This window comes from Cervus canadensis, chromosome 1, assembly GCF_019320065.1.
Source record: "Cervus canadensis isolate Bull #8, Minnesota chromosome 1, ASM1932006v1, whole genome shotgun sequence".
Taxonomy (NCBI): domain Eukaryota; kingdom Metazoa; phylum Chordata; class Mammalia; order Artiodactyla; family Cervidae; genus Cervus; species Cervus canadensis.
Window position 1 is genome coordinate 117776936 of NC_057386.1, and position 13244 is coordinate 117790179.

At 42.8% G+C, this 13244-nt stretch overlaps 1 protein-coding gene across 1 annotated transcript; it reads left to right on the forward strand.

Moving 5' to 3' along the window:
- The first annotated feature begins 9005 nt into the window (after window positions 1-9005).
- On the forward strand, window positions 9006-12315 carry LOC122440848 (disintegrin and metalloproteinase domain-containing protein 1a-like). Its single transcript, XM_043467565.1, has 2 exons — window positions 9006-9067; window positions 9598-12315. Exons 1-2 carry the CDS (start codon window positions 9006-9008, stop codon window positions 12122-12124), a joined length of 2589 nt encoding a protein of 862 aa, XP_043323500.1. The 3' UTR covers window positions 12125-12315.
- The last annotated feature ends 929 nt before the right edge of the window (window positions 12316-13244 follow it).

Genomic DNA, 13244 nt, shown 5'->3' on the forward strand with positions numbered 1-13244 from the left:
GGAAACAGTGTTAGATTTTATTTTGGGGAGCTCCAAAATCACTGCAGATTGTGACTGCAGCCATGAAATTAAAAGACGCTTACTCCTTGGAAGGAAAGTTATGACCAACCTAGATAGCATGTTAAAAAGCAGAGACATTACTTTGCCAACAAAGGTCTGTCTAGTCAAGGCTATGATTTTTCCAGTGGTCATGTATGGATGTGAGAGTTGGACTGTGAAGAAAGCTGCGCGCCGAAAAATTGATGCTTTTGAACTGTGGTGTTGGAGAAGACTCTTGAGAGTCCCTTGGACTGCAAGCAGATCCAACCAGTCCATCCTAAAGGAGATCAGTCCTGGGTGTTCATTGGAAGGACTGATGCTGAAGCTGAAACTCCAATACTTTGTCCACCTGATGCAAAGAGTTGACTCATTGGAAAAGACCCTGATGCTGGGAGGCATTGGGGGCAGGAGGAGAAGGGGACGACAGAGGATGAGATGGTTGGATGGCATCACCAATTCGATGGGCATGAGTTTGGGCAAACTCTGGGAGTTGGTGATGGACAGGGAGGCCTGGCGTGCTGCGATTCATGGGGTTGCAAAGAGTCAGACACGACTAAACGACTGAACTAACTAACTATAAAAATATAGAAATGAAAATAAATATGCCAAATAAAGCAAAAGATACCGATTAATTCTTTGCTTTTAAAAATGAGAATGCATTTCAACTTTGAGGTAACTGTTGTTCATGATCTAAGGAAAGCTCACAGACAGAAATCTCTATTGGAAAACTAAAACTGCTGCAATAAAATTATATATATAGGTTAAATTCCCCCAACTACTGAAGAGTCTGCATGAAGAATTTACATTTTATATAATAACACACCTAAAGAAGAATCTATTAGCCTTATTCTAGAGTTTTTCCAAGAACAGATACCATTTTTAATGAACTTTATTGTCCCATTAGCTGTTTTTATAACCCATGTAAACATCTAAAAATGTTTTCCAAAACAACTCAAGCATAAGAGAAAAGAGTAGGATAGCTTTCCTAAGCACTGTCAGAACTCCCTTCTTCTCCTTGGAGCTAAGAGCATGAGTGTTGTGTAAGCTTGAGGTCTTGTGTTCTTCAAGCCTAACAAATCCAACCAGGAAGAAATTTCTGAGAGTGAAAAACAGTCTTTTAATAAAGGATAATACTGCCTTTCTTCTGATTGAGGGGACTTTCATATTCCAGGTCCTCAAGTCCCAAGTGTTACTTTTCAGCTGATTGGTCTGAGACGTGGAACTTCACTAACCTCAGGCCTGGGTTTCCTCCTCAGCTGGATAACCACACAAAGGTTCTCAACCACACAGCGTGACTGGGAGATTCAATTAGATCACATAAGTGATGGTATCTAGTGCAGTACCTGGCATACCGCAGGTGCTCAAGTAAATGCTGAGATGATCTAAAATCAAATGTGATGATGGATGTAAGACAGTATTGTTAATTCTAAGCTAGTCAGCAATGATACGATTTAGCCACTATCAAGTCATCATACTGAATTTCCTTTACATTGATAGCATTCTGACCTACCATATCACCATCTGCAAACGTATTCTATTTCCCCTACTCAATCATACATCTCTGGGGCTGAGGCACAAGATTTGGCTAGTGTGGCAGTCACTGCCTTGGGTGCAATTATGGGTAAGAGTGATTGGGACGTTATTATTTTCCTCAAGATCATGGGGGCATTCAAAGAAATCCTGCTTATTGGATTCTAAGTCAAGGATTCCAGCTTCCTCCCTCTTCTGACTAACCTCAATCTTTAGCACGTAAATGGTCCAGGACAGCTTGCTGGCCAAGCTTGATGTTTTCTACAGATGTCTAATTTTAATCAGAAAATGAGACTTGCTGCTGCTGCTTCTAATCACGCATTCATTCAGTCATTCATTCGGCTGCTACTGAGTCTTCATCTATGAACTGTTCTATTACTGTGGAAATGGTAGTCAATAAGATAAAGTCTCTGATCCCACGAAAATTTTAAAACTTACAAAACTGACACAAATAAACAGAAAACTACATGATGTGCCAGGCTGTGATGTGTGTGATGGAACGCCATGAAGTCGTGCAAGGTGAACAAGAGTGATGCTATTAGTGTACAGTGCTATTTTAGGCCAATGGTCAGAGAAGTCCTGTCTGATAAAGTGATGTTGGAGGAGAGACATGCAGAAAGTGAGGGAAGAAGCTCTGCAGATATCAGGGGGAAGAGCAAATCAGGGGGAGGGAACTCCAAGTGAAAAGGCCTTGAAATGGGAGCACGCCTGGCATGTTTGAATAACAGCAAGGAGGTCAGTATATCTGGACACAGTGAGCATCACGGAGAGTAGTGTGAGGGCTGACAGGAGACCAGACACATGAAGACTTGGAAAGGAATTATGTTTCTATTTCATCGGAGATGGGAAGTAGGGAAGGGTTTTAGCAAAGGAGTGAACAGAGCTGAGAAGCACTGAAGGATCAGTCCATCTGCTATGGCAGTCAGGAACAGGCAGGGACAGGGGAAAGGCAGAAGCGGAGAACCCTTAAAGACTCCTGTGATTTGCCAAGTGGGCAATGTTGGAAGCAGGATGGCTGTAGTGATGGTGATGAGGAGAGGCTGGAATTTGGGTATACTGTAAGGTAGAGCTACAAGGATTTGCTGATGGAGCAGATAAAGAGAGTGAGAGAAAGGCAGAAAGGAAGGATGGTTCCAGTAGCTTTCCCTGAGCAACTTCAAGAAGAGAGTTGCCCTTTACTGAGATGGGGATGAGTGTGGAGAGAGCATGCACCAGACACATTCAGTTTGAGATGCCCATTAAACACCTACATGGGCACGTCAGCTTGGCAGTAAGATGATTGAGTCTGGAATTCAGGAGAGAAGTCAGCCAGACTTCTCTATATGTGATGGCTGTCAGTGTTCAGATGATATCCCAAGCAATGGAACAAGGTGACACTGCCAAGGGCGTGGGTACAGCTAGAGAAGGGAAGAGATCTGAGGACCCAGTGAGGACTGAGCCCCAAGGTGCCCTCTGTGTAGATGATGATGAGATGAGGAGAATTCAGGAAAGAAGTGAGAGAAATACTGGCCAGTGTGGTAGGGGTAACACCAAGAGAGTGTTTCCCTGAAAACCAAGAGAAGATTGTGTTTCTAGAGGACTTTTACTCTACAAATGGTACAGTGCAGGGCCCTGTAGGGCTCTTGGGCACAAGGCCTTTGTATCCCCCATTGCTTTGATGACAGGAAACAGCCTTCTGTCAGCCTCCATGACCTTCCCTAAGTTCCAATGGACAGATTTGAACAGTTGCTTATTAGGGAAGGGTGGGAATGAGAGACCAAGGAAAAACAGTCAAGAGCAGCCTTGGGGCAAGGTCCTGTCTCCCCATCAAAGGATACACACAACAGTATCTTCGAGCTATTCTGCAGATATTGAAGCCCTCTCAAGGTGGGAAAGTTAATGATTAATGATGGCATATTGCCTATAGCATGTAGACACCAGATGAGTTGGACCTGAAGGTCAATGATGTGGACTCCTACTTACCTCACCATCAACCCACCAGAAGAATGCCCGCGAGCTGATCATGCCCTTTTTGAACAATTATTACAAAACTTGTCACTGTCTTCCCCAAGTTAGGACACTTGGTTTTGAGGGCATTAGATCACTGTGTTCCCCTTTGCCTGCCAAAGCAATAAAGCGACTCTTTTCTACTTCACTCAAAACTCTGTCTTTGAGATTTGATTTGGCATCAGTGTACAGGGAAGCTGAGCTTTCAGCATCACAAACTCAGGAAATCTACAAATTCTCTTGGCCCTATCTTCAACACATATCCAAAACGTAACCCATTACCACCACCTTCAACTCTCCAGTGCACTGCAAATTACCATCACCCCCTTCTAGACAACTTCAAAAGTTTTTAACTGGTCTCTTCTCACACAAGAGCCTATTTTCCACCCAGCAGACAGTTATTCTTTTAAAAAGTATGTCAGAACACACGCATTATCTTTTTGTTTGTGTTTTTTAACATTTTATTTTGTATTGGGGTATAGCAGATTAACAATGCTGTGATAGTTTCAGGTGAAGAGGAAAGGATTCAGTGGTACATATACATGTATCCACTCACCCTCAAACTCCCCTCCCATCCAGGCTGCCACATAACATTGAGCAGAGTTCCACGTGCTATATAGCAGGTCCTTGTTGGTTACCTATTTTAAATACAGCAGTGTGTACATGTCCATATCAAACTCCCCAACTATCCCTTCCCCCCCAACTTTCCCCCTGGCAACTATAAGTTCCTTTACAAAGTCTGTGAGTCTGTTTCTGCTTTGTAAGTTCACTTGTATCATTTTAGATTCCACATAAAAGGGATGTCATATGATATTTCTCCTTCTCTGACTGATTTACTTCTCTCAGTTCAGTTCAGTTCAGTCGCTCAGTTGTGTCTGACTTTTTGTGACCCCATGGACTGCAGAACGCCAAGCTTCCCTGTCCATCATGACTCTTTCTAGGTCCACAGCCTGAGGGCCCCGTGTTGATCATTTGATTTGACAATGGATAGTTGTTTATCCACTGACATCCTGAAGCTGGCAGTTTGGGTGGATGCATGGGGGTGAAAGCTTATCCCAGTGGTCAAAATACAAAAGATGGGCCTGAAACCATTTGTGAAGGTGTTCAGTCTCTTTAGTATTCAGAGAAATGCAGACTATCTAGCCACAGAGAGATATCACTATACACTCACAAGACTGATTACAGAAGAAGGAAAATTCCAAGTATTACTGTAGGACAGTGGAAACTCTCATCAACTGCTTTACAAATGTAAACTGGCACGCCACTTTGAAAGAGCATATACTGAATACCCTGACATCTGCATCCTCTTACTAGATAATAATGGACACAGAAGCACATTTCACAGTATTCCAAAAGAATTCCACGTTGTATTCACAGGTAATACAATGGACGTTAAATTGTGACAGATCCACACAGAGAAATACAGGAGTACAGCAACGGAAAGGAATGAACCACAGTGGCACACAAAAGTACTAAGTAAACTTAAATACTACTGTGGAACTAAAGAGGCTTTACATTAACACTGCATTCATCTGGCTTCATATAAAGTGAAGAGGGAAAATGGGAAGCACTTCCCAAAGGTCAAAATAAGGGTCTACAGAAGCCTCCTCCTCCATAAAAGCAGTGGGAACACTGGCAAAAACAGTCAAAATCAACTTTTTTGCAAGTGTGGAAACTGTCAGTCATAGAACAACAAAATAGCTGAATCTTGGTGAGAGCAGCAAGGTGTGTGAACTTTTAACTACCCTACTCCCAGGGCCTTCTCCTCAGGTCCCCACGAGTCATCTCAAGTTCAACTCAACTGCATCATCTCAACTGCAACGGCTGTGAAAACAGGCAGCCTGGTAGAATGGACACAACAGTTTGGAGCTCCCTCAAAAGCCCACCCATAGCATCACTACTAAGTTGCGTGTCTGGCAGGTCCCTGGAGAATCCCCATTCAGGAAACTTGTATTCCTCTAAACCTCATAGGAGAAAGCATAAGGCAAAAGTTTCACAGCATTGGATTTGGCAAAGGTTTCTCAGCTATGACACCAAAAGCACAGGCAACTGAAGAAAAACAGACAAAATGGACTTTAGGAAAATATTTAAATTTTGTGCATCCAAAATTACTATATATTCACAGAGTGAAAAGGCCACCCACAGAATGAGAGAAGATAGTTGCGAATCATATTATCTGATAAGGAACTACTATCTAAAATATATAGCAAAAACTCCTAAAACTCAACAACAAAAAACCAAACAGCCTGATTCAAAACATGGGCAAAGGAGTCAAATGGAAATTTCTCCAAAGAAGATACACAAATGACCTTTTGCATATGAAAAGATGCTCAATGTCACTCATCCTTAGGGAAATGTCAATCTAAACTACAGTGAGATACCACCTCATATCCATTAGCATGACCACTACAAAAACAAAAGAAAGCAGAAAAGAACAAGTGTTGGAGAGGAGGTGGAGAAAACTGGAACACTTGGGCCCTATTGGTGGGAAGGTAAAATGCTGTAACTGCTGTGGAATGGTACGGTAGCTCCTGAAAGATATTAAAAATAGAATGACCATGTGATCCAGCAAGTTCACTTCTAGGTATAAGCCCAGAAGAATGGAAAGCAGGATTCCAAAGAGAGATTTATATGTCCATACATGTAATGTTCAAAGCAGCATTATTCACAACAGCTAAAAGGTGGAAGCAACCTGAGTGCCCACGGAGGGGTGACTGGAGAAGCAAAAGGTGGGCTATACATACAATGGAATATTATTCACCCATAAAAAAGAGAGGAAATTCTGCAAACTGCCACAACATGGATGGATCTTGAGGACATTATGCTAAGTGAAATTATGTTTACAAAAAGATAAACACTGTATGATCCCACTTAAATGATCTACTTGAGTAGTAAAATCATACAGAGAGAAAGTAGGATAGTAGTTACTAGGGGCTGAGGGAGAGCAGACAATGGAGATTTTTATACTTAATGAGTATAGGCTTTCATTTTTACACAATAAAAAGAGTCCTGGGGAAAAAAAAAAAAAAAGAGTCCTGGAGATGGACAGTGATAATGGTAGCACAACAGTTAACAGTACTTAATACCATTGAAGTGTATACTTAAAAATGATTAAGATGATATATTTTATGTTCTGAATGTTTTTTTTTAATCCCCCCCTTGAATATTTTAACAGAATAAAAAAAATCAGAGGGAAAGGTGAAATAATTTTCTACTCTAAGAGATAACCATTGAGAAAATGAAAAAGCCCACAGAATGGGACAAAATATTTACAACTTATATACTTGATGGGAGACTAACCCCAAGAAATATTAAGAACTCTTACAACTCAAAAAGAAAAAGACACCCTGTTTAAAAAAGGCAAATGATGTGAATAGACACTTATCCAATGACTATATAAATGAGTAATAAGAATATGAAAAACTGCAACAGCACTAATTATTAAGGAACTGCAAATCACAATTGCAATAAGATACCCCCTTACTTCCACTAGGATCACTGCAATAAAAAAGGCAAATAACAAATTCCAGTGATGATGTGGAAAAACAGGTGAAATAAGCCAGTCACAGAAGACTACAACTACAATACAGGATTCCATTGCTATGGACTATCCAGAATAGACAAAAATCATAGAGACAGGAAAGGGAGCAGTGGAAACCAGGGCCGGAAGGAGCTGAGAATGGAGCGTGACGATGAATGAACAGGGGAGTTGGGCATGAGGAAAATGTTCTAAAATTGCTTGGAACGACAACTGCATAACTTTCTGAACACACTACACACACCGCTCAAAACTACACTTGGAAGGATGAGTGTTCTGGTATATGACTTTATATCTCAATAAAGCTGTTATTAAAAGATAACTAAACTAAAATAACATAATTTTGGGAAGCACACATTTAGAAAGCAAAAACAATCAAGAAGGTGGAGAAGCAGTTACCATAAAGACAAGATAATGATCTCACTGAAGCAGGAGGGCATGTGATTGGCAATGGCACATAGATGACTTCTATGAAGCTAAAACTTAGATTACCTCACAAGAGTTGTACTTACACAGCTATTTCTCTCTCCCCTTCTCCCTCCTTCCCTGTTTATCTTTTTCAGTAAAATACACACAACATTAAACAACCATCTTAACCATTTTTAAGTGTACAGTTCATTGGCATTAAGTTCATTCATACTGTTGTGCAACCATCATCAATACCCACTTTCAGAACTTTTCATCATCCCAAACTGAAAGTCTGCGCCCATCAGACAAGAACTCCCCATTCTGCTATTACCCACCCCACGTAACATCTATTCTGCATGTCTCTATGAATTTGTGTATTTCTGGAATCTCATATACATGAGATCACATGATATTTGTCCTTTTGTGTCTGGCTTAACTGTTTTCATTCTACTAATTCATTGAAAAGCACATTTATGTTTTATGCATATTTTGTGACTGTGTTAGGAATCAAAATAAAAAACTTAAGAAAATAAAGGAGTGATACAAATTGGAACAGAATGTCTCTATAATCTTTCAAAGAATTTCATTGTAAAACAGAGAAAAGGATAATAAACTAGATGGTGACTGGAAGGTGATGTGGGCTGAGAGGGATGGTTTTATAAAGGTGAGAAAATTACAGGAAATAATAAGACTGGATCCAGCAGACAAACACATGCTGAAGATGTAAAAGAGAGAAGGGAGAAATGCAAGAGTGTAGTCCATGAGAAATTAAAAGGGAAAGACATTCCACACACAAGTAAAAGGATTGGTCTTAGACTGGAGCAAGGACAATTTATTCACGACAGTGGGAGGAACATTCAGATACAGCTAGTGGACTCAGCTAGTGTCTATATGTGGAGGTAGTCTTTTGATTGCTTCTATTAATATTTTTCTCAGTGAAATATGAGGCCAGAAGAAATTAGGAGAGTGAACTGAACAGCAAAATGTAGAAAGAAGTACATTTTGAGATCATGTCTGTGGCGGCATGGTTTTCGTGGGTTTTTCTGAAGACATTTACAGATATTCAGGGCAGGCACGAAGCCAAGTAGAAACACAGAAGATACAGCAAATGAGACACTGCAGCAACCACACCTGGGAGCTATTTATTCATTCAATGATTCTTGTTCGTCTACTCTCGAACAAGCACTCTTCTAGACCTGGGAGAGGGTATAAGGAGGAACAAACAGAAGTGGCCACCGAACACACGGAAGTCATATACAAACACAGGGGAGACTTCAGGATTCCTAGTCTTCAACAGGCGTGGTCTTAAGATGCTGCTATGCCAGGACCAGCCCAGGTAATAGGTCTGGAGATACTTACCAACCAAGGTTCCCATGATAACTGCACACAGGGGAGACTGCTCTGTTGGCATCTCCCATACACACTTTTAGTGTTATAAATACACACCGTGTCATAAACAGAACTTGAGAAACTGGATTCTGATGATGTTTTTAAAAAGTAGGGCATGTCATTTGTCCCACGGGTGACCAGCACACCGGGGTTTATCTATCTGGGGGCACAAGGCAGGTACCACACTGGCTTTATCTGACAGATTGGTCTGTTGTGCATTGCATCTATAATGCCATGTTACATCTAGTTACAATGTCCATGTGATACAGAACAAGAGTTTTAGAAGAGAGGAAATGGGCAATGGAGTGTGCCCACTGAAGACCTCCAAGCCTCCTGGTCTAGAACATTAGGAGTCAGCTGAGCAACGGACGATCGGAGGAGTGGGGGAGGGGTGTTCCTTGTGGTACAGTTGAGGAAGGCAGGGAGGTTTTGTTTCCTTTCTCAAGGTACAGCCTTGCACTTTAGAGTTTGCAGTCCCACTTCATGATTACAGCGCTTCCTAATGTCAGGAAGACCTTAACTACTAGAGTTGAGGGTGTGGAGGGGAGTCACAGAGAAAAGACACTATCTGAAGCATAACAGAGAGACCCGAAAGACTCGGAAGGACACAGCCAGAGGCTGACCTCTGAGAGGCAGGCAAGAGCCACCCTTTGTGCAGCCAGCACAGATCCGAAGTGAGTGCCTGTGACAGACTGTCTGTGTGTCAGAGCAGCTGCTGCTGCTGGACACAAGCCCTGCATCATCAACGGACTCACCAGGGCCACGTCAGTGGCAGCGTCTGTGAGAGACTCTGCCTCTATACTGCCTTCTCTACCGAAAAGGCAGGTGGCTATGTCTGAGGCTATCCGAGTGCTTCACACTTGGGCTCCTCAGATGAAGGGCTTGAGGCGGGCCCTGGTGCCAGGACTTGCACGTGCCAGGTTGGGGATCCTGTTGTTCTTGGTACTGATTTCTCTGCCAAGCCTGTACTGTGACCTGGGCTCACTATATCACTCTTCCTATGAAATAGTCATTCCCAAGAGGCTGACAGTGGAAGCAAGGGAAGACCAAGCGGAAAAGCTCTCCTATATGCTATTTATGCAGGGCCAGAGGCAGCTGATTCACCTGACGGTGAAGAGAGACTACTTTGTGGATAACTTCCCGGTCTTCAGCTACCACAATGGCATCCTGGGGCGAGAGATGCCTCTCATCTCGCAGGACTGTCACTACGAAGGCTACATAGAAGGAGTCCCAGGTTCTTTTGTTTCTGTCAACACCTGTTCAGGCCTCAGGGGCCTCCTGATTAAGGAGGAAAAATCCTATGGCGTTGAGCCCGTGCACTCTTCCAAACGGTTTGAGCACGTGTTGTACGCCATGGGCCACGAAGCTCAAGTCTCCTGTAGCGTCACGTCCAAGGACAGCCAAGTGGCGTCCACCAGCCAGCAACCACAGAGCGCCAGGCCTCACAGCTTGCAGGTGCCATCCGACTTGTGGTCACGTACCAAGTACGTGGAGATGTTTGTCGTGGTCAACAACCAGCGGTTCCAAATGTGGGGCGGTGACGTCAATCAGACAGTCCAGAGAGTAATGGACATCATAGCTCTGGCCAACAGCTTCACAAGGGGAATAAACACAGAGGTGGTGCTGGCTGGAATGGAGATTTGGACTGAGGGGGACCTCACAGAGGTCCCCGTGGACCTGCAAGTTGCACTCAGGAATTTCAACAGCTGGAGACAAGAGAAGCTCTTCCATCGTGTGAAGCATGATGTTGCCCACATGATCGTGGGACAGCATCCTCAAGAGGGTATGGGGCAGGCATTTCTCGGTGGTGCCTGCTCAAGTGATTTTGCAGCAGCCGTGGAATCCTTCCACCACGAGGATGTCCTCCTGTTTGCAGCACTCATGGTCCACGAGCTTGGACACAACTTGGGTATTCGGCACGACCATTCGGCCTGCATTTGTAAAGATAGGCCCTTCTGCCTCATGCGTGAAAACATCACTAAAGAAAGTGGCTTCAGCAACTGCAGCTCTGACTCCTTCCACCAGTTCCTCTGGGAACACAAGGGGGCCTGCCTGTTTAACAAGCCTGGGCACAAAGCCCGCTTACGGAGGGATTCGAACTGTGGCGATGGCATTGTAGAAGGAGATGAGCAGTGTGACTGTGGTAGTGCATGTGACGTGGACAAATGTTGTGACACATCATGTAAACTGAAGCCGACTGCATTGTGTTATCCTGGACCCTGCTGTAATGCTACATGCCAATATAAACAAACTGGACACAGTTGCCGTCCTGCTTCAGGAGAATGTGACCTTCCAGAATTTTGTCTTGGTACCTCTGGGGAGTGTCCCCCAGACACCTACAAGCTCGATGGTTCACTATGTAAGGGTGTTTACTACTGTGTTCAGGGTGTATGCAGGTCTGCTGATGCTCAGTGTTCTGAAATGTATGGGTATCCGGCAAAAGCTGCTTCAGAAGACTGTTTTCGGTCATTTAATGGAAAAGGGAACAGATTTGGAAACTGTGGTATTCCCAGTGCCGGTGGCTCAGCATATACTAGATGTGAAAATGAGAATATATTTTGTGGGAAAATGATATGTACAAATGTTCAAAGGCTACCAGAGACTGAAGTCAATTATACATTGCTTCAGACCCCTTATGCAGATGACTATTGCTGGTCCATGGATCTGTATGGTGTTCAGGATGTCCCAGATTCTGGAGATACAAAGAAGGGCAGTCTTTGTGGCTCACAGAAAGTCTGCATGAACTTCACCTGCTCAGATGTCAGTGTTCTTGGGTACGATTGTGATATAAAGGTAAAGTGTAACGAGAAAGGAGTTTGCAACAATAGAAAGAACTGCCATTGCGATGATGGTTTTTCCCCTCCTGACTGCAAAAACCCAGGAACTGGTGGTAGTGTGGACAGTGGCATCCCTAGTTTGGTTAATAGCGAAACAGAGTCTGGAGGTGGCGGAAATGCTACCGTAGCTCCCTCAGCCACTAATTCTATCGTAGGCATGTTAACCTCATTAATTGCATTATTTTTGATCTTATTATTACTACTTATAATTCTTTGTGCCTGCATGTGTCGTAAAAAGGACAAAGGAGAAGCTGCTAACCCAAAAGAGGAACCAGCTGTCCCAGCAGCGGCTCCCACGGCAGCAGCTGTCCCGGAAGAGGCACCTCCAGAACGGGAGGCCGAAGAGGAAGAGGAGGAAGAGGAGGAAGAAGAGGAAGAGGAAGAATCAGAGCCATAAGACAAGCAATGGGAGAAAGAAGCCTAAGACATCAAACACCTCAAGCACTGAGTGGGAACGACAGGCTCACTGAAGCAAAGGTGAAGTGGGAATTGATAACTCCAGTGGCTCTGACTATGATTATATACTCTATAAAAATATACTATTGTAGGAGGAGGGATTCTATCACTTTTGTCACTCACTTTAGTCATTAAGGTTTTATGGTTTTAATTATACATTAAATAACTTACAGCTTTTCCACATTTAAATTTGAACTCTTCACATGCATCTATTGACATCAACATCCTTGTCTTGGGCTAATTTTTCCAGGTACCAGAATCTTTTTCAGGAAATTCCATCTTTCATCTAAGTTGTTTGATGTATACCACTATTTGTACCTGCATTTACTATTATCACTTGGATTTTCAAGCAACAGCTATCTACTATATAAGAACAACTGTTTATGTGACTCATTGTTCTAATATGGCCTTTTATAAATGTGCATTCAAGAAATGAGTTTTTTAAAGCAAAAAATAAAACCCTATTCAGATTAGATATCTCTTCAGATTCAATGTGGTATAATTATTGAGTCTGTTTTCTTCTGGGACTCTGTGGGGTGGAATATATCCAGTAAGTCAGAAGACCCCAATTGCCCCAGGGTCAAGGGGCTAGTGTTTCAGTCATTTTCCAATTCTGGCAGATGGTGAGTGTGCTCAGTCATGTCCAACTCTTTGTGACCTCATGCACTGTAACCCACCATGCCCCTCTATCCATGGAATTCTCTAGGCAAGAATACTGGAGTAGGTTGCCATTTCCTACTCCAGGGGATCTTCCCCACCCAGGAATCAAATCCAAGTCTCCTCTGTCTCCTGCATTGGCAGGTGGATTCTTTTTTTTTTTTTTTTTTCATTTTTATTAGTTGGAGGCTAATTACTTCACAACATTGAAGTGGGTTTTGTCATACATTGACATGAATCAGCCATGGAGTTACTGGCAGGTGGATTCTTTACCACTGCACCACCAGGAAAGATGTTTTAACATTGATATATTACATATTCAATTCATTATTTCCCAGGGTCTCCAGGTCCTTTCTATAGACATACTGCCCTTCTTTTGTTGTTTCCATTTTTTATTCCTTTTC